Consider the following 19,180-nt stretch of genomic DNA (forward strand, 5'->3'; position numbering starts at 1 on the left):
GGGAAGCTGAGAAGTCCTTGACCAGTGTAAACACCACTTAGCAACAACCAAAACATCAGCGTGTTATCAATATTATTCTCATACTAAAATCCAAAACACAGCACTATACCAGCTACTGGGAAGAAAATTAACTCTATCCCAGCCGAAACCAGGACACTTCCGTCAGTTGACCCACTCACTTTTCCTTACATGAGTTTTTTTTTTTTACTTCAAGAATTTGACTCTGCAGTTTAACTGTGTTTCCATTTTGACTAATCTTCTTTACAACTTCTCTGCAGCTACGTTTCCATTTTCTTTTGTCATAAATTATTTTCCATTTTTCCATTCTATACCCAAAAAAATCTCTCTTGTCTCTCTACTGCATTTGCTTTGACACAGTTTGTATAAAAGAATATTTATGTAAAAGAATAGTATAGAAACATAAATAATGGTGTTGTAGTGCAAGTGCCTGCAGAGATGATATACATGCTCATGCACTATTAAGGACAGTCTTGTTCTGAGCACTTGTATATTTTTTCTACAGTTTGTAAATATAAAAGTAGATAAATGGCGTGGAAAGCTTCTGGTGAGTTCTGTCTGTTTTTTGAATGACAACTAAAATTTTATATCAGTCCTGACTGTAAGCTGTTTCATGCCATTTACTTTATTTTATTAGACTTCTGTCATTTTTAAAAAATTATTTCTATGTTCCATGTATATCTGTAACTATGGAAACCATGAAGTGATTAAGAGGAGTACAGTTGATGCTTCTGTGGCTCATCCAGACAGCCAAATGTTCAAATAGTTAGACAAAACTTTTTGTTGTTTTTAAGAAGGTTAGAAGAATATACGAAAATGGTCTATGAGATAATGATTTCTAGTGTAGCTTAATGGTCTATGAAAAATGGAGATTGATGTTACAAAAAATGTGACTAGCAATTCATGGCTACTACATTATCAGAAATATATTAAGAAATTGAAGGAAATTCAGGCAAGGGAAATAAAGTTGAAAAAGAAGCTGGTCTATGAGGAAAGAGTGAGGCCAAAGCAGAGCTTTCTGAAGCTGTGATTTTTGCTGGGACTTAGAATTCTCCCACTGCCGAGGAAGTAGAAATACTGAGGGTGAAACTGAGTAGTGTGGACAAGAAGAGTGAGGAGGGAGTGAGCGCAGCAATATGGAAAATGGATTTAAATGGGGTAAGCTTAAATACAGGGCCTGTGGAGGAATCAAACCATTGGGATGTTTGCTGTTGCTGAGTTTCAAAAAAAGTGGTCTAAGCCTCATCATGATGACCTGTGGATAAACAAAGACTGTACTGTCTGATGCTCCATAAACTCTTCTTGAGGGTTTGCTTTTTTTCCAAAAATGGAATTCTCAAGTCCAGACAAATCAGCCCAAACAATTAATACTTCCTGAGCCTCTTTGATTTTTTAACACCTCCTTTCCCTTGGTACAATTGTCTCTTCTGTCACATTCCAAACTGTAAGTTTGTAAATTTTGATCATTTTAGTTAGAAGTAGACCTAAAACCAGAGCTGCAAGGAAGTTCAGGTGCAAGGTTTCACAGATTTGTCCAAGCTATAGTCCTGCTTTAGGAGGTCACAACTGTAACTGAGATAAGCAATACAATTTTTGTAGTATGTTTTTAGTGGTGTGTATTAATTAATTTACTTGTCTAGTAGATTTAGAAAAAAAACTTGCAGGGGGAGAATATTTCAAATTACTGTATGTAAATGTGCGGGTGTGAATTTTTAGACAAAAACAGAGACTCCTCTGCCAGTGATTTTGGTTTCTTTCTTGGACTCCAAAGGCATTCTCAGAGAAGTGCATTGCGATAGTGGCTGGAACCTGGCTGTGCGCTGTTTTAGAGATATTATTTCATATGATAACTTTATTGTTGCCTGAATGTATCAATTCCAACACTCTGTTTGCTTCAGGATTTTTCTGGAGAATGTTTCATTTTTGTGGAAGTTGTTGGGAGCTTTCTGAAAGATTGGCAGCTGTAGCTGAGAGATTTTGGCAGAAGAGCATGTGGAGAAAGTCAGTTGTTTTTTGTTTGTCGTGGTTTAACCCCAGCTGGCAACTAAGCCCCACATAGCTCCCAACTAAGCCCCACTCATTCCCCCCCGGTGGGATGGAGGAGCAAATCGGAAGAGTAAAAGTCAGAAAAATCGTGGGTTGAGGTAAGGACAGTTTAATAGGGAAAGCAAAAGCCGCACATGCAAGCAAAGCAAAACAAGGAATTCATTCACTCCTTCCCATGGGCAGGCAGGTGTTCAGCCATCTCCAGGAAAGCAGGGCTCTATCACACGTAATGGTTACTTGGGAAGACAAACACTATCACTCTGAACGTCCCCCCTTCCTTCTTCTTCCCCCGGCTTTCTATGCTGAGCATGACGTCATATGGTATGGAATGTCCCTTTGGTCCGTTGGGGTCAGCTGTCCCAGCTGTGTCCCCTCCCAGCTTCTTGTGCACCCCCAGCCTACTCACTGGTGGGGTGGGGTGAGAAGCAGAAAAGGCCTTGACTGTGTGTAAGCACTGCTCAGCAGTAACGAAAACATCCCTGTTTTATCAACAACACTTCCAGCACAAGTCCAACACATAGCCCCATACTGGCTACTATGGAGAAAATTAACTCTATCCCAGCCCAAACCAGCACATTGTTTTATTTTTATCTTAAAATGACTAGTAACGCTGTTGCTATCAGCAGTCTCAACAAAACTGGTATAAAAACCCTTTTGATGTTAACGCCTTGAATCATTGCTCCACTGCATCTTTTCTGCATTTTTCTATTGGCAGTTTATAATTGTGGGTTTAGGAACTCAGGCCAGGAATAAGATTAGGATCAATGTGTGAACTGTGTGTCCAGTTGCCTAATAGTAAGCATCTGATGCCATTTTTGATGTCCTACAGTACATAAGACATATACATATGGCTGGCAGATGTGCCATAACTCCTGTGGCAGGCTTATGCCCTCTTAAGTGGCACGTGGCAGCCAGGTGGGATATCCTGACATCTCTAATGGCGCTAGCCTATCATTAGGCACAGGATTTCGTTTTATTTTGTTGTGTCTCCTTGAAAGTGAATAGATTCTCTTTGGATGGAAACTTAAATACCTGCCATGCCTGTAGGCAGTTCTGTGTAGACAGAAAAAACTTAAGCGTCTTGCTCTCATCCTTATTTGTACACATAGGATCTGATTTGGAAAGTTAACATCTCAGTTAACTATGAAAGGCAAGCAGGAAGAGTATGAAGTGCGCTCTCTAGTGCAAGTGGAAAATTCTGATAAGGTGGGCTTTTAAACATTCCTCCTGCGTGCTCTCAGTCAAACATGTAAATGGCACCGCAGACTTTAAGGTGACTGTGATGTAGTTCTGTGAGCAGTGGGGCCTCGTTCCCTGTGAACATGTCTTGCGGTTGAATTGCTGTGTAGATTCTGTGATGCCAATAAAAGATTGCACTAATGAAATATTATAGGGCTTTTGTAGAACTGTCTATTTCATGAAACTTTTAAGAATATAATCCCTTGAAAACTTCCATGCCTGGGCAAAATTTTATTGCATTTGTCCAGTGGGTTAAAACATTGTTGGAGGTTGTGGGGAGAAAAGGGGGAAGAAACCAATCAGCTGTCAGCATAAACCTCATTTTCTTGCCAAAGAGGGATAAAAATATCAAGCTGAAAACCAAAGTTATGAAGAAAATCTGCTCTGCACAGGAATGGAAAAACAGAGAGTGCTAAAATGGCTTTATATCACAGTCCTGAAATGGCTGAGCCCCGTATGTCTGATGAACATGAGCGTGGGCAAACCTGTCCTCTCCCTGCTTGGAGGGGAGAACGGTAGAGAATTGTACTGTCCTTCTGAACCCTTTAATCTAGAGGAGAGGCTTCAGCAAAAGCAGAACCTAGGCTCCTAGGCTACTTCTTTACTAACAGTTAAACCTAATATGGGACTGTTCCTAGGTGTTAGAGTATCTAAGTAGTAAACCAACAGAAGGCTGCTTGGCACACTGTTGGTCTTCTGCCCACCAGCACTTTCTCAATCAGTTTTTCCTGGTGGTTTGGGAGTTGGGTTGCTCCGAGGCTTATCTCCAGGAGGCAGTTTGTATGCAGCCACCTTGCTTTGAAGTAGAGCAGAGATCCTACTAGGGATGCAACTTATTTCAGGTCATTCAGCATGAGTGCTCAAAAGTGTTTCTGAGCAAGTTTAATGTACTAGTACGGGTGTCATTTCAAGATGTAGTTTAACAGGAGATGACAAGCCACTGCTGTAGAGAAGACATCCTCTTCCCCCCATTTGCCTCTGTTCCTGGCCACATGATTTCACTACTCATCATACCGCTCCATGAGAAAAATAGATGTGAGAGGAAATGAAACCAATTTAAAAATACAGATAAATTTCTACTATGTTTTTAAATGCATGTGGCTCCTGGGAGGACCTAACAGTTAAGGGAGGGGATACAAGGAGCATCCAGTATGGTGAAGCTGAGAACAAAGAAGGGAGAGGACAAACCCGGGCAGGGAGAAGGAAGAGCAAGAGAGGACGGAGGTGGGGAGAAGACCTTCCCTTTTAATGACCAGGAGCCGTTGGATGAACCCAGCTGTCTGTACAATTTTGAAAAATATGTTTAATGAAAGCTTGGATTCACAAGCACATTTTCATTAGAAAGGTAGATTTGTTTACTTATTTAGATTTTGGACAAATGTAAGGATTCAAGTAGATTTTCAGCTTCACTTATTTATATTTTAATGGCGTGAAGCTGTCATGACACTTAAGCTAGGGTTTTATTACAGAATTCATTTTGATATAGCAAACGCGATAAATGCAATGCTGTATACTAATTTCGTGGTTTGCTGCATGTTTTATGTTATCTCAGAAACATTAAGTGATACATAGTCTAACTTAATTCTGTGAATGAATAGTTTCATAAGAGCAAATTAATACCATTTCTTCCCTCTGACTTTCAAGAGATGACTTGTAGGATGGTGGCAGAGCTCTGCTGAAGTTAATGGTGCCTCAGGCAGAGAAGAAGGTCTGCCTAATTAGATCTGTCTGAAATAAACAGTGTTTTCTAGAAGTCTGTAGGAGAAGGTGGCTAAAGGAACATTAACAAAAGCAATAAACTGAAACGATGTTGTGTATACACCCTTCAGAAGGGAAATAATTAAGATAGCATGAATGTTCAGTAAGGAATAGCTTGTGGCCTGTTATATTAGCACACTTATTACCTAATTTGTTGTACAGAGATGAAGCAGGATACTTCAGGGAGTCAGTGTAACTGTGGGTTTGCCATTTCTAAACTCATGAAGCGTGAAGGAGTGTGCTCCTTAGGGAGTCTCCTCAGAATCTGGGCTTGGGTGAAGGATTTGGGAAACTTGCTCTGACCTGAGCCTGGGTTTTGCCTGGCATGTGTCACACAAATTTGGTATAAAGTTTGTGTCCCCCCTAATGTGACTTGAGCCTCCTGGTGCATGTTTGGAAGTATCCAAATTTGAATTTGAAAAAAGCCTTTTTCTGCATTCTAAAATGCAGTTTTGAAATATGTAATCACGAAGAAGTGTTCTTATTTTTGTAACTGAAAATGCTTTTTTTCTCTGTGTGTATAGTTGTATATATTGTTTACTATGGGCTCTTTCAAGTTGGAATTTCATGTTGTGTTAGTACAGGAATACTGTTCCTTCTCATTGTGGATCACATTCAACAGTACCTGTAAGAGTAAGTTCGAGGAATATTTTTTTCTGTGAATGAAATACCCCGTATTCCACATGAAGGCAAGCATGGGATCCTTCTGGCATGTTTTCACGCAGCCTGTAAAGTTTCCGCGTGAATCTGTGTGGGAACTGTTGACCCACCTCTGCTGAGTCCTGTATGTGCCACTCTGTTTTTGTTATGTAGCAGTAAAGCCCAGAACCCTTTGTTATGCTGTGAAAATGCACATTTTTCCAGAGCCATGCATATGAACCCTTTGAATGAGGAGCACCCCTTTACTGGTTCTCTTTAATAGCTTCATGTGCGGATATGCATTGACCTATGCAAGGATGCAATAAACCAGAAACAAACCCAACAATAAAAACCAGACTCTGGATGTCTTGAATGACGTACTGTAGCACTGCATCAGAGCTCACCATCCAGAAAAGAGTAAACAGAAACAATTTTTGAAGTGGCAGGCCAGAGTAAAATTGTCTAACACTCTTCATTTTTACTGATGCATCGCATGGAGGTCCAGAAGCCACATTAGAGAACTGTAATCCTTCATCAAAGCATTTGTTTGGTTGCCTAACATCTGTGGATTGTTAAGATAAGTTATTACACAGACCTGCTTTAGTTTAGATTAGTTTGGACCACATCCCAGTATATTCAATCAGGATATAATTCCTGCATGCTGCTAAATTGCTTGCTCCACATACTTCTCTAAAAATGTTTTTCAATATACAGCTTTGTCACTAAAACTGTTCTGTCACCTCAAGTTTTTTTGTGTTTTTTTTTTTTTTTTCCTCTTAAAGAAAAGCTTTTATTATTTTTCCTTTCGGACTGAATGTATCTCAAGGCAAATGTAACATTTATTAAGTCCAGAAGAGATTCCTAAACAGGGATGGTAGTGTAGCTTCTATGTGAGTATAATGCAGTTTTCCTACATGTGTAATCTGTGGTGGTTGGTATGTATTGCGTCCAAACTGCAGTGTTTAAAGACAGCTGTAAGAAAATTGTTTTGTATTTAAATTTCTAGTATTTCTTCTTTCTGTATTCTTCTGTGTCTGTTTGTGCATTAGCTGTTCCTATTTGTTTGGATCTCATAATGTTTTGCATAAAAAGAATTACAATATCAAAGGTGATTATGTAAATGAATGGTAAATTCTTGAAGTTTATTACATACTTTATACATATTTTAAATGATCAAATACATTAAATTGTAAATGAAATCTGTTACCATCTTTACACATTTAAATGTGCTTGCATACATACACACATATTTAATTAGAATATTTAAATTTTACTTTAGTATTCCTTATCCTTCCTTTAAACAAATGCTAGTTAATTTATTTTTTTGTTAACACTTTTTTCAACTTTCCCTGTAAACTGATAAAATACAGGCAATGACATATTTTTCATTAATGACTTTGGTTTATAGCATTGACATAGATTTTATAGACAGACACATGTGCATGCACACCTTGATGTCTAATGAGCTAACAATTGTGTCAGAGTCTATAAAGACACTTAAAAATGTGGGCTTTATTTCCTTTTAGTCTTGCTGGTTTTTTAAATACCTGTAATAATAATACCAGATAGACTAAAAACCTATTCTGTTAGAACAGATAGTCTGATAAACTGAATCTCTGTTTTGTGAGGTATACTAGATGAAGGAAATAAGACATTTTGGAATCAAGGGATTTTTTTTGTTAAAGGACTAGCATTTATTTTGTCAAAGTTGCTGTTTCTATTATCTTACTGAGTGTTACCTGTTTTTATCATAATACATGTTTGTGCCACTGTTGGAATAACTGTAGCTTTTGATTAAGTTTTTTTTTTAATGAATTAAAACTTTAATAGGTGTTTTATTATCCGTCTTAAATAGAAGAAATATAACAGTAATCTTTTGATAAAGGCACAATCCAGATACAGGGAAAAGAGTCTTCTCAGTGTGGTTTGGTCAAGCAGTGCAGAAATGGTATTGGAAGTTTTGATGTAGTCTTCAGACCTAAACAGATAGTCTATTCTAGGGTGTTTTACATAAATCTTATTTATGTTACATATGTAAAATGCCTAAAATTTTCATCATGCTATGTAAGCCATGCACTTTCTCCCCAGGGCAGAGAATAAGAGAGCTCAGTACCAGAGCTTTGTCCTGTTGGAATTTCTTTCCTGAAGTGATTGTTTTTTCTGTTCCTTTTAATTTTGTGTTGTATACTTTTGCAACTGTTGCATTATTCCTGTGTTTACACAAAATAATTTAAGCATATTTTTCATTCCAACTTTTGTCTCCCTTCTTACCCTCTTTACAATTTTACCCATTCTTTTTCTTTTTTCCACATTAAACTAAAAGATTTTCTTACCATTTTCCTTATTAGCAGTCAGCTTTATTTCCTCTCATCTCTATTTTTATTTCTGACAAAATTCCTACCTCTTGTATATTCTTCATGCATTTTGCCTTTCTTTTTCTTCTGCCTGAAAACTCCTTTTGTCTTTGTCTCAATTTTTTCTTAAATAGTCACACACTTTAGAGTCCTGATTAACCTTTTATTTTTCTCTGGTGATTTACTCCTGTACATAAGACTGTGTTGTACTGCATATAGACTTGAAACATAGAGTCTTGCTTTACTGTGTGTGCTCCTGTGTATCTGGAATAAAAAAAAAAAAAATCCTAAGAAGCACCATTTATGTACACAGCTTAATTGTGATTGCCAGGGACACATGTTTAATTTATTTATTTATTATTTACAGCTATAACTCAAAGATATGGTAAATGATCATTTCTAAGTAGTACAAAATATGGTACTTCTGCATTCTTTTCATCGGTGCATTTCGTTCTCTATTAGTTCTCTATTAGTTCTCTATTATTCTTTAGGTCTTACCTTACATTATCTGGTAAGTAGTTGTTGTGGATGTAGCTAAAACCATGCACAGTAAATGCTGAGTTTATTTGCAGGATAATGTTGAGTTATGTTACATGAGAAAAATTAATTAAAGGGAAATACCATGTCAGTTTTCTGTGGTGGTGGAGGTTGGGAGTTAGCTGGGCAGGACTCCGCCACCTCAGGTACAAAGTCCCATTTACAGTCTGGTAGGCTTGTCCTGACAACGATCCACGCCAACAAAAACAACCCAACCCAACCCAACCCACCAACTGCATCAACACCAGCAACAAGTGTTGGTTGTGTTGGTGTTTATTCAGAAGAGAGCTAGGGCTGGGCTGAGAGGGGGTAGCTACACGTAGGGCTGACGTATATTGACAGCACATTTTGGAGAAGCTTGCATAGCATGTGCCTGTAGGATGCTTGGCTCTAGCCAGTGCAGTCAGTGCTTGGAGAAGCATGTTCTGGGTCCTGTCATGAGCACCAACCTCATCAGTTTAGAGGACAGAGAGAGATGATACCTGCTCTGTGATAGTGAGCATGCATTTCAGGGTCTGAGAGGTAGCTGCACTGACTCTTCTTGTTATCTTCAACTAGGTTATGTGGGTATGCAATTTATGTCGAAAGCAACAAGAAATCCTAACGAAATCTGGAGCGTGGTTTTTTGGAAGTGGACCACAGCCCTCACCCAGCCAGGATGGAGCACTGAGTGATACGGCGACTGGTGGAAGCTCGGATGCACCGAGAGAAAAGAAAGCAAGACTTCAAGAGCGATCGAGATCACAGACTCCCTTAAGTACAGCGACTGCCTCATCACAGGAAATCTCTTCTTCCAGTGTGCAGTCTGACCGGAGGAAAGGAGCAGAAGTATCGCAGCCAGCTATGGGCCTGGACCAAAAGCAAGTTTCATCAAGGTCTAGAAGTGAACCTCCAAGAGAGAGGTGATGCTTTCTGTCTTGATACAGCCTCACAATTAGAAATGCTAGTTCAGTAATATTACACTAGGCTGTCAGCTGGGCCTTGTGTGTGTCTAGAACCATGTAAAAACAAAGAGTAAGTTGATTTACTGACCAGGGAAGGATAAATGTTCACTAGCAAATATATTGTCTGATTTGAGCTGTGCAACAGAAATGCGGACAAAAAATAATAATTGTATTTTAGGGATATTTCCGTGTACTTCAATGCATTTTGGTGTACACTTCTTATATAGATTTGTAGGTTACTTTTAAATGTTAAATTTAGCAGGTATTTTAAAGTTATTAAACAAAGAGCAAGCCTTTAACTTGATGAAATAATGTACTAGAATTTAAAAAAATAACACTGCCCCAACCCCCCCCCCAAACAAACAAACAAAAACCCACCCTGTGGAGTTCTGTCAGATATCCTTATGTGTTATCTTTTTATCAATGATTTTATTATTTTTAATAATAAAACAGGAACTATTAAAAGAGGTCATTTACACCTACAAAGTAAACATTGATGAAGAACAGCAATAGTACCGTCTTGAATTCAGAGCAAGTTGCATGCAAGAATAAAGCCAACTGGAAGCAAACTATTATATTTTGAGTAAATGAGTAAATTCCTGAGCTGCATTCACTGTGATGAACGGATTGAGGAGTAGGAAATCAAGAGAGTCTAATGTGATGAAGCAGTTGCTGTTCTTTTGGCTGCTGCCTGGCAGATGGCAGAGCAGTTGAGGAGGGAGCCTGTGGCAACAAAACAAGAGTCTGCCATAGAAGAATCTCCCTTGGCCAGAGCGGTTGATAATTTTTTTTTCATAGCTCTTGAAGTTGAAAATGCATGATGAACAGTGGCTAGTAACTTACTGTGTGGGTGAGATCTATCTGGGTTTAACTGTACCAAAACTCAGGTTAGTGTTAAGTATATGTATGATGTAAACAAACACATGGTGCCCTCCTCTAATTCTGTTGACTTTTTTCCCCAGCACTGGGAAGGCCCCCAGAGCAGTGGTCACTCAGCTGAAGGACACTTTTAGGGCAGCAAAATGCTTTCTATTTCTGCTTTGCTGTCCAAAAGTGAGCTGGTTATGTTAATTATACAATAGTAATGTTCTCCACTTGTCATTGAGACTTTCAAATGAAGTCCAAGGGTTCTGAATGGAGAGCATCTGTGGTAAGCTCAGGTCCCATTTATTGCCAAAAACTCAGGAGGAACAGGAGATGGAGAAAAAGGAGACAGAAGTTTAACTTGGATCATATCCAGCTTTGCCTGTCCTGTCAGATGCGTCTGTTAAAATCTGTGATATGTAATTCAAAAACATATCAGTTGTGGAAGGGAAGATTCAGTGCCACAAAACAAAGTCCTAGTGACTTTGTCCTGGTGCAAGTTCATTTCAAATACTGTGTATAGCTGTGTTCAGCCTTCTTCAAGATCGATGGAGTCATATGTGAACTGGTAAACAAAGGGCAACCGGAATGATGAGAGAAATAAAAATATCCAGTATAAGGGGATTTTATGATTCTTTGGCTTGCTTATTCTCCCAAAGCAGAAGATGAAAGAGGGGAGAGCATAATTTTTATGCAGCTTCATTATTCGTTGTTTTGTACTTCAGCTGTATAGAGAAAGAAATTACATTTTCAATCCTCTTTTATTACCAGAGAAAGGAATGCCATTAATTTATCTCAAGGAATCAATTTGCTTTTCTTTATATGCTTATGAAATGGGCACTTCTTTTTAGAGTTTTAATAAGATAAAGCAAACTAGGTCAAATATTTTTGTTTCTGGATATATTTTCTTTTGCATTTTTTTATATACATATTACTTCTGTCTGTAATATCATTGTGGGAGATACTCCATTTGGTGGTGTTTATATTTATACTGTCAGGGTGCTTGAAGTGAATTGTGTGCATGTGGTTAGGCTGTAACCCTCATGACTGCAGAAAAGTGGAGAACATACTCCAATACTCTGTCATAGTGCTGCAGTTACTACAAAGATGACTTTGAGTCTTCCTGCTTACGTGGGTAAATTATTTTTGTCTGCATTTATCCACGTTAATATTCTTTGTGATTTTACTCAATTGGACCATGCGTAAGTTATGTTTTTGTGGACTCAGGAAGTTGTTTGCTATTGGAAAATAAAAGTACAGCTGGAAGGATTAATAGATTTAATTCATGTTAATGGATCCAGTACCTTTCTATATGTTTTGCCATAGTTTATCCTGGTTTATAATCTATTTACCATAACACTGTACACAAGTATTTTTATTTTGCATTAAATTCTTCCAATTATTGTACTCCTTTTCATTGTAGGAAGAAGACAATATTGGTTTCAGACCAGAATGGCAAAGGTTTAAAGAGTGAGCGTAAGCGTGTGCCAAAATCCTCACTTCAAAAAGAAGGACCAGCAGATGACAGGGAGCGTAAAGAACGGCATGAAGGTAGAAGGCTGGAGAAAGGCAAGTCACAGGACTACCCAGACTTGCCAGAGAAACTTGAGGAAGGCAAAGTGCCTGATGATGAAAAACAAAGGAAGGAAGATGAATATCATACCCGTTACAAGAGTGACCCCAATCTGGCAAGATATCCTGTAAAACCACATCCTGAGGAACAGCAGATGCGCATGCATGCGAAAGTTTCTAAAGCACGGCACGAGAGAAGACACAGTGATGTAGCTTTGGCACATACAGAAATGGAGGAAGCGGAGGTACCTGAGAATAAATTAGGAAAACGCTCACAATTACAGGGAGCTCAGGACAGAAAATCTCTTGTGGAAACTCAGAGGTCGTACTCTATAGACAGAACAGGTGATGTAAGAATTTCTGTTTCTAAACAATTAACTAATCATAGCCCACCAACTCCCAGGCATAGTCCAGTTCCTATAGAACACGTAGAATACAAGAACCACGATTCCTTTAAAAAACAGAGCCGCCTTGATCCTAGCTCTGCTATTCTCATGCGAAAAGCAAAGCGGGAGAAAATGGAGACCATGCTAAGGAATGATTCCCTTAGCTCTGACCAGTCGGAATCAGTGCGGCCATCCCCTCCAAAGCCTCATAGAGCAAAAAGAGGCGGAAAGAAAAGGCAGATGTCAGTTAGTAGCTCAGAGGAAGAAGGGGCATCAACACCAGAATATACTAGCTGTGAAGATGTGGAGATAGAAAGTGAAAGTGTCAGTGAAAAAGGTAAGGACCTTTATGTATATTATGCACATGGCCATGGTTTGGGGAAAAAAATAATCTGTATTTTTCTCTCTTTTGCCTCTTTTTTTAAACATACACCTTTGTTTTTCCCCTTTTTTTTCTTGTCTTTTTTTTTTTCCAACTGAGAAGTGTCTTATACCTGTTTACATTTGGTTTGCAATGTTTCCTTTTGCATTCTTAGATGAGGGGGTTACAGGTAGCATCAGCTGATGAGTTTCTTTCTCATTCTCTTCCCTCTTTCAACTAGAGCTGACAGAATTTAAGGGTTCTAGTTTATCCTCTTGATGGTATCTGTACTCCTTTGGTCATTGCTTCATCCTTTTGTCTGTATGCAGAATAATTTTCTGTGAATGAATTGAAATCAAAAGTGAGTTCTGTAACAATCTGAGAAGACCATTATAAAGCATCATAATCTTACTGACACCTCAGTCTTAAGATAAGCAAAATTTTACTACATTTAATAAAATATCAAGGATCTGCCAGAGTTCATTGTTAACAAGGACAGGATATGGGGCAAGGGGAGTGTTCTACAGGAAAGAAATGAGAATTGCCTAACTTGTTGTCTAGGTGAATTTGCTTCCAAACTTAGAAGTGTGTTTAAAATCTGTTATTTCAGTTTGCCTTCATCTGTTGATGGTAACACTCAGCAGTAAGGAGTAAGTGTAGTACACTGTGTGCTTTTAAATAAAGCCTTTCATCTGGCTGAGGATGTTAATCAAATTCATGAATGGTGGACGGATAAAATAAACATCATCAGAAAAGACTGTGGTAGAGCCTACCAACTGTCTTATAACCCTAATTTGTCTTTAAGTGACACTACAGTGAGCTGAAGGCTTTTTGTGTCTTTGGAAGGAGCTTTTAGCTCTTTAGTTTAATTATCTATGTTTGTAACTTGAAAGTTTGCTGCTGGTATTCATACTGAAAATGCCAATGGCTTGTCTGTATTGCCTTTTAGTTCCTGGCACTGTTTCCTGACATGTCTTTGATTCATAAATGCTAACCTGTCTCTTTGTCTTTATCTGATGTTGTGGTCTCCTGACATCCCCTAAAGCTCCAGGTATACGTATAAAAAGAGACAACATTTCTCTCCTGTCCTATCTGAATAGCTGCTTGTTTTAACTTTCTAAGCACGAACTTTTCCATTCAAAATATGGAAGCTTGCTTTTCTGCTCATTACTAAAGAGGGATGATGATCACGCCCCTGAAATCTTAATCCAGATTCCACTTAGACATAAAAAAACCTCACTTTTTTGACTGTGGGGGTTGTTGAACACTGGAACATATCGCACAGAGATGTTGTACAGTCTCCATCCTTGGAGATGCTAAAAACCGAAATGGAGAAGCCCCTGAGCAATCTGCTCTAGCTGACCCTCTTTTTGAGCAAGGGGCTTTGAACTAGGGACCTACAGAGGTCCCTCCCAGTCTCAACTATTCTGTCTTTCTAAGAAAACACATCTCTTTCCCTTATTTTGTGGCAATGTTTTAAGCTGACATTTGGATTTGTGTAATTTTCCCTGACTTCCTCTGTTGGTAGTAGTGGTCTGTAATATAGCATTTCCTTTCCATCTTTGTTATTTGCTTTCATTTATGTGCATCAATTTGAGGTTGCTTATGAAGTAGAAAGGATTTCCCATATTCAGTGAGGGGTATCATTATAAACTGGAAGGTCATTGATGTGAAAGTCAAGTCCAGGCTGAAAGTCATTGATACTGATATCAATATGTTGATATAATTTGCTCTATAACGGTCCTTTGTAAATAAAACCTTTCTATGGTTGCTTTCAGGCTCATGACACTGATCTCAGCTTTTGACCAATTTTCCATTGTATTGTTAAACCATTAAGGGTTGGACTTCTTTCCTTCAGTGTTATGAATCTCAGAGGATTTCAAATGTCACTAAATGCTTATGTTCTCGATAACTGAATCAAGTTCTTGGTTACCTCCGAGACAGATATTTAGGCTCCCCCTTTAGCCAGTGGGGGCCTTGGTCTGTATTGTATCACAGTGCTACCTCACCGTATTTGAATAAAAATTATAAATAGGAGTATGTTAGGGACCTGTCTGACCACTGCCAACTCAATACTTGGTTAACATTGTTGAACATTCCTTGAGACCCTATCTCTACTTGTCACTAAGCTAGCACCATGTTATTAACCAGAATACATATACACACACATATATATGTGTATATATGTATATGTATGTGTGTGTGTGTATGCAATACATCAATTACAGAAATATATTTATTAATTTAATAGCTGTGAGATGTAGCTGTTAATTGTTTTTTTGCCTGACCTTGATATGACTTTTACAATCCTTGTCATGGGAAAACAAGTGGAAAGCCTTTGAAGCTGGGGGTATAGTACAGAAAAAGAGCTAGGAAATGTGAATACAAACGAGAACGCAGAAGCATTTTTGGTAGTAAAGTATCCAGTTATTTTTAGAATTAAATTTTCATCAGTACTTGAAAAAATCTGCAATATTTTGTAAGAATAGATGGAAAGGCAGGAAATTTTATTACCTAAGACAATCTTTTAGACCTTCAATATTTTAAAAGAAAAAATGCCCCAGTAAAAGGGTGTAGTGTTAAAAAATTGATACAAATAATTAAAAAATGCCCCTATTGTAACTGAGGCCAGAATCCCATTCTTTGCAATTTAGCAGCATTGTTACAAATAGAATTTCACCCACTATTCCTTCAGTGCTTTACTTGTAATTTGGGAGAGATACTGCACAGGTCCCTAGTTGTAGTGCTTTAGTTTATAAGCCCAGGAGGGTCTGGAATTCATCCTCTCTTATCTAAATATCAGCTCAGTCAGAAATCTGGTGCCAAAGTAATAGAAATGGAGCTAGAAAGATAGAATTACTGCAAATAAAATTTTTACCAAGGAAAACCAAGATCTTAAAATTAATGTTCACATTTGGTGACTGCCAATATAAAGCAATCAGCAACTGAGTAATAAAGATGTACTATTTTCAATTCTATATTGAACAACTAAAATAGAAGTTTTCTGTGGAAAACAGCTTACAGAGATGTTTAAAATAAAATGATCCCCCATAGAAATTTAAGATATAGGTAGAGTGGATAAGACTACTGAAAATCAATAGCCAAAAATGACATATAAAGCAGATACTGTGCAAAAGTTACTTTTTAACATTTGCATTGCCTCGAAACACTGTTTAAGATTGCATTACCCTGTCTTCTGAGCACAAAAAACCTTCTAAAAGTGATATTCTTAAATACAGAGCAAGCTAATTTAGCTAGTACATCCCCTGCTATTTACTGTAACCATTTAATATGGATTTCTTCAAAAGCATTAACAAAATAATTAACAAGCACTGGAGATACTTTCTTTCCAAAAAATAAATGTCTTTTGCAATCCACTGGGATTTTGCCTCTCCGACGGAGGACCCACAGGTTTATGTCAAGTTTTTTCCATGTTGGAGTAAATCTAGAGAAAAAACTGTTTAGCAGTGTCCAAAAAGGTAATCTCAAATTTCTTTTTAAAAAAATCTGCACCCTTTACAGGACACTATTATTGATTGCTGATAATTGTTTTCATCCTATTTTACATCCTATTATACATCCATTAAGGCTGTAGGACTCCTTATTCTACCCGTGACTGAGTTTTCAGTGACAACACTGTCCTGGCAAGGCAAAAGGAGCCGTCTTAGAAGGCATAAATTGCATTCATACTTGCTTCAAAGACTTGCTAGAATAACAGAAACCAGACTATTACAAATGAAACCCAGACCTCATTTTAAAACTGAGAACAGCTTCTGCCTACTGCCAACCAATGAAGAATGCAAATTAGATTTGGAGTAAGTTTGAGAAAAAGTACTTTGTTTAAAGTTTAAAACCAAGAATTTGTGTAGAACTAGTAGATTTGTGTCCAGACGAGGTTGTACGTAACTTCTTTTATCCCGTGATAGATACAAGAGGTATTCTAGACTTCTGTCATGCAGTCTTTGAAACTGGAAGATAAAATGGTGTTGCAAATTGGAACAATGTAAGGAGGTACTGAAAGCTGCGCAGGTACTTTTATGTAAATACATGTGCTAATGGTTTTACATTTTGCATACTCATTGTTCGTATTTGCCTAAACGTGTATTTTGTTCACACTGTTTAGGCTTGAAACTATGCCTAATACTCGCATATTTTGAGCAAAATGGTAAAAAGCTAAGTAAAACTCTCTTTGTATACTTGCTAATGGATTTAATTGGGAGTGAAGAGAGCATGATAGAGTTGGAGTCTTGTTTGAAAAAAACCTTCTGAGATAACAGTCCTTTTACTTTCAGTGAAGATGTGATTGTTTCATTCATAATGCCTTTCTTACGGCACCAGGAGGAACAGAGTGACTCAATTTCATTTCATTCTTATGACATTACCCTTCTGGTTAGAAAGTGTTAGGGGCAGGGATCTTGCTGGGATCCTGATGTATGTGCAGGTGTGAGGCGGGGGGTTGTGACCAGGAGGAGAGGACCCAGAGGTCAGAAGGAGAAAGGGACGCTGTGGTTTGCAGACGAATTTGTCGGTGCTGGCTCGGCTCCAGGAGGAGAGGATCTGACCCCTTCCTCCGTCCTCCTCTGGTGTTTCAAGTGCTGCTTTGGGTGCTTGTGCTTGGGGGTGCTCCTAGAGGGAGGCAAGCATAAATTAAATCCCTGCCCCAGTGATTTCTTCCAAGTGCTGTAGCATTTTTGCCAAGGAAGGTAGCTTGTGGGCTAACAGAGAAACCACATGCATGCGGCAGGGTGTATAAATGGACCAAAATAAAACATCGGGGAAAGGCTATAGAGAAGAAGAGGCTGATTTTAAATGTTTTTAGCTAAGCTTTTTCACAGAGGTATTTTAAATCTGGAGTGTAGGCAAGTCAAGTTGTACTGTAACATCTGCTAGCATATTTTAACATCTGTTCGTGTGGAGAGTTGGGCATGGAGTTTTAAAAAGAGCTGAATTTGTTTAAAAATGTGACTGAGCTTTAACTTAGTGTAAAATAAAATACCTTTGCTAGGAAGATGTTTAGTTCTTAGAAATCAGTTCCAATTTATCTTCTAGTCCTTGTGCAATCATTTAGATCTACATCTGATTCAGATTTTGATGAAAATATAATCTAAAATGGCTCTAGTGTCAGAATTTTGGTCAGTGCTAACATTATTCAATGCTGTCAATATTCAATGCTTTTGAGTAGCTGAAATTATTTACAGTGCTTATGGAGCTGTAAATAAGTGCTTGTTAAATTAGTGTTGGGCAGTAAGAAATCTGGTTTGTGTATAGGGCATTATGTAAAGTGCATACATGCATATGTAAATGAAATAAGCTGAGCATGAGTGGGAATAAAGTCATACCGTTGCCAAGAAATCTAACACTTCACTGAGATGCATAACGAGATAAATGGGGATGTCATGGAAGATATGTGGCTGAATTCTCCTTTAAAATCCTAATCATAGAATCATAGAATGGTTTGGGTTGGAAGGGACCTTAAAGATCATGGAGTTCCAACCCCCCTGCCATGGGCAGGGACATATTCCACTAGATCAGGTTGCTCAAAGCCCCATCCAACCTGGCCTTGAACACTTTCAGGGATGGGGCATCCACAACTTCTCTGGGCAACCTGTTCCAGTGCCTCACCACCCTCATAGTGAAGAATTTCTTCCTTAGATCTAATCTAAATCTAATAAAGCCCTTTCTCTAGTTTACCTTAAGAAGGTTGTGAACGTGCTGGAGGGAGTTTGCAGAAGAGCAGCGAGATTGACCAAGGTCTATAAAACATGATATGTAAGGAAGGGTGGGATGGTTTTGGGTTGAATAGTCTAGAAAAGAAAGAAAGAAAGGACAAAAAAAAAGGAAAAAAACTAAAAAAAAAAAAAAAAGGCAGGGAGGAAGGACTGAGCTTTAAATGGGGAAGAAGAAGCTGGAGGGGGAAAGAGATGGAGTGCTTCTCTTCCCCTGGAGCGTTAAGTTACTGCTAGGGAGGTAGAAGCTCAGTGCCAGAAATGGTGTCAACTCTGAGGACAGATAAGCGAAGTTAAGGATAATTGTAATCCTAATTTCTTACTCAGTTGAAACAGAAGATTCCTGGAAATAAAAATCAATTTCTTCATAGCCAGCCTGCACTGAAATGGCTCTATGTTCGAAATACTGCTCTTGTTCCTGTGGCAGGCTCTGGGCCAAGGTGGGGAAATTTGGGGCTAAATCCACAGTGCTCCTGACTGTAGCTTATCCTTTTTTGTCACCCTTTAAGTAATGCTATTTGGTAGCCATTTCCAGTACAAATTTATGTAATAACAATCTGGTTTTTGAAAAGGAAAAAAGAAATGTACATTTTGACTTATCAAGAGACATGGAAGAAAAGGATGTCACAAACTGTTAAATCTTGAGTTCTTTCCTACATCTGTGGCAGTTGGCAAGGCATTATGTTTCATTACTATTAACGTGCTCTGTCTTCTGTGTTGCTTGATTTTTCACATG

At 38.2% G+C, this 19,180-nt stretch overlaps 1 protein-coding gene across 7 annotated transcripts in view; it reads left to right on the forward strand.

Annotated features, from left to right (window-relative positions):
* Positions 1-19,180, forward strand: part of RIMS1 (regulating synaptic membrane exocytosis 1) — a 354,590-nt gene that overhangs the window by 148,097 nt on the left and 187,313 nt on the right. For all 7 annotated transcript variants that reach the window (XM_075498194.1, XM_075498193.1, XM_075498185.1 and 4 more), the window contains exons 3-4: positions 9,150-9,493; positions 11,823-12,694. In XM_075498194.1, coding sequence (XP_075354309.1) covers positions 9,150-9,493; positions 11,823-12,694 — 1,216 coding nt within the window. The remainder of the gene's footprint in view (positions 1-9,149; positions 9,494-11,822; positions 12,695-19,180) is intronic.

The sequence above is a fragment of the Mycteria americana genome, chromosome 3, assembly GCF_035582795.1.
Source record: "Mycteria americana isolate JAX WOST 10 ecotype Jacksonville Zoo and Gardens chromosome 3, USCA_MyAme_1.0, whole genome shotgun sequence".
In the NCBI taxonomy this organism is placed as follows: Eukaryota; Metazoa; Chordata; class Aves; order Ciconiiformes; family Ciconiidae; genus Mycteria; species Mycteria americana.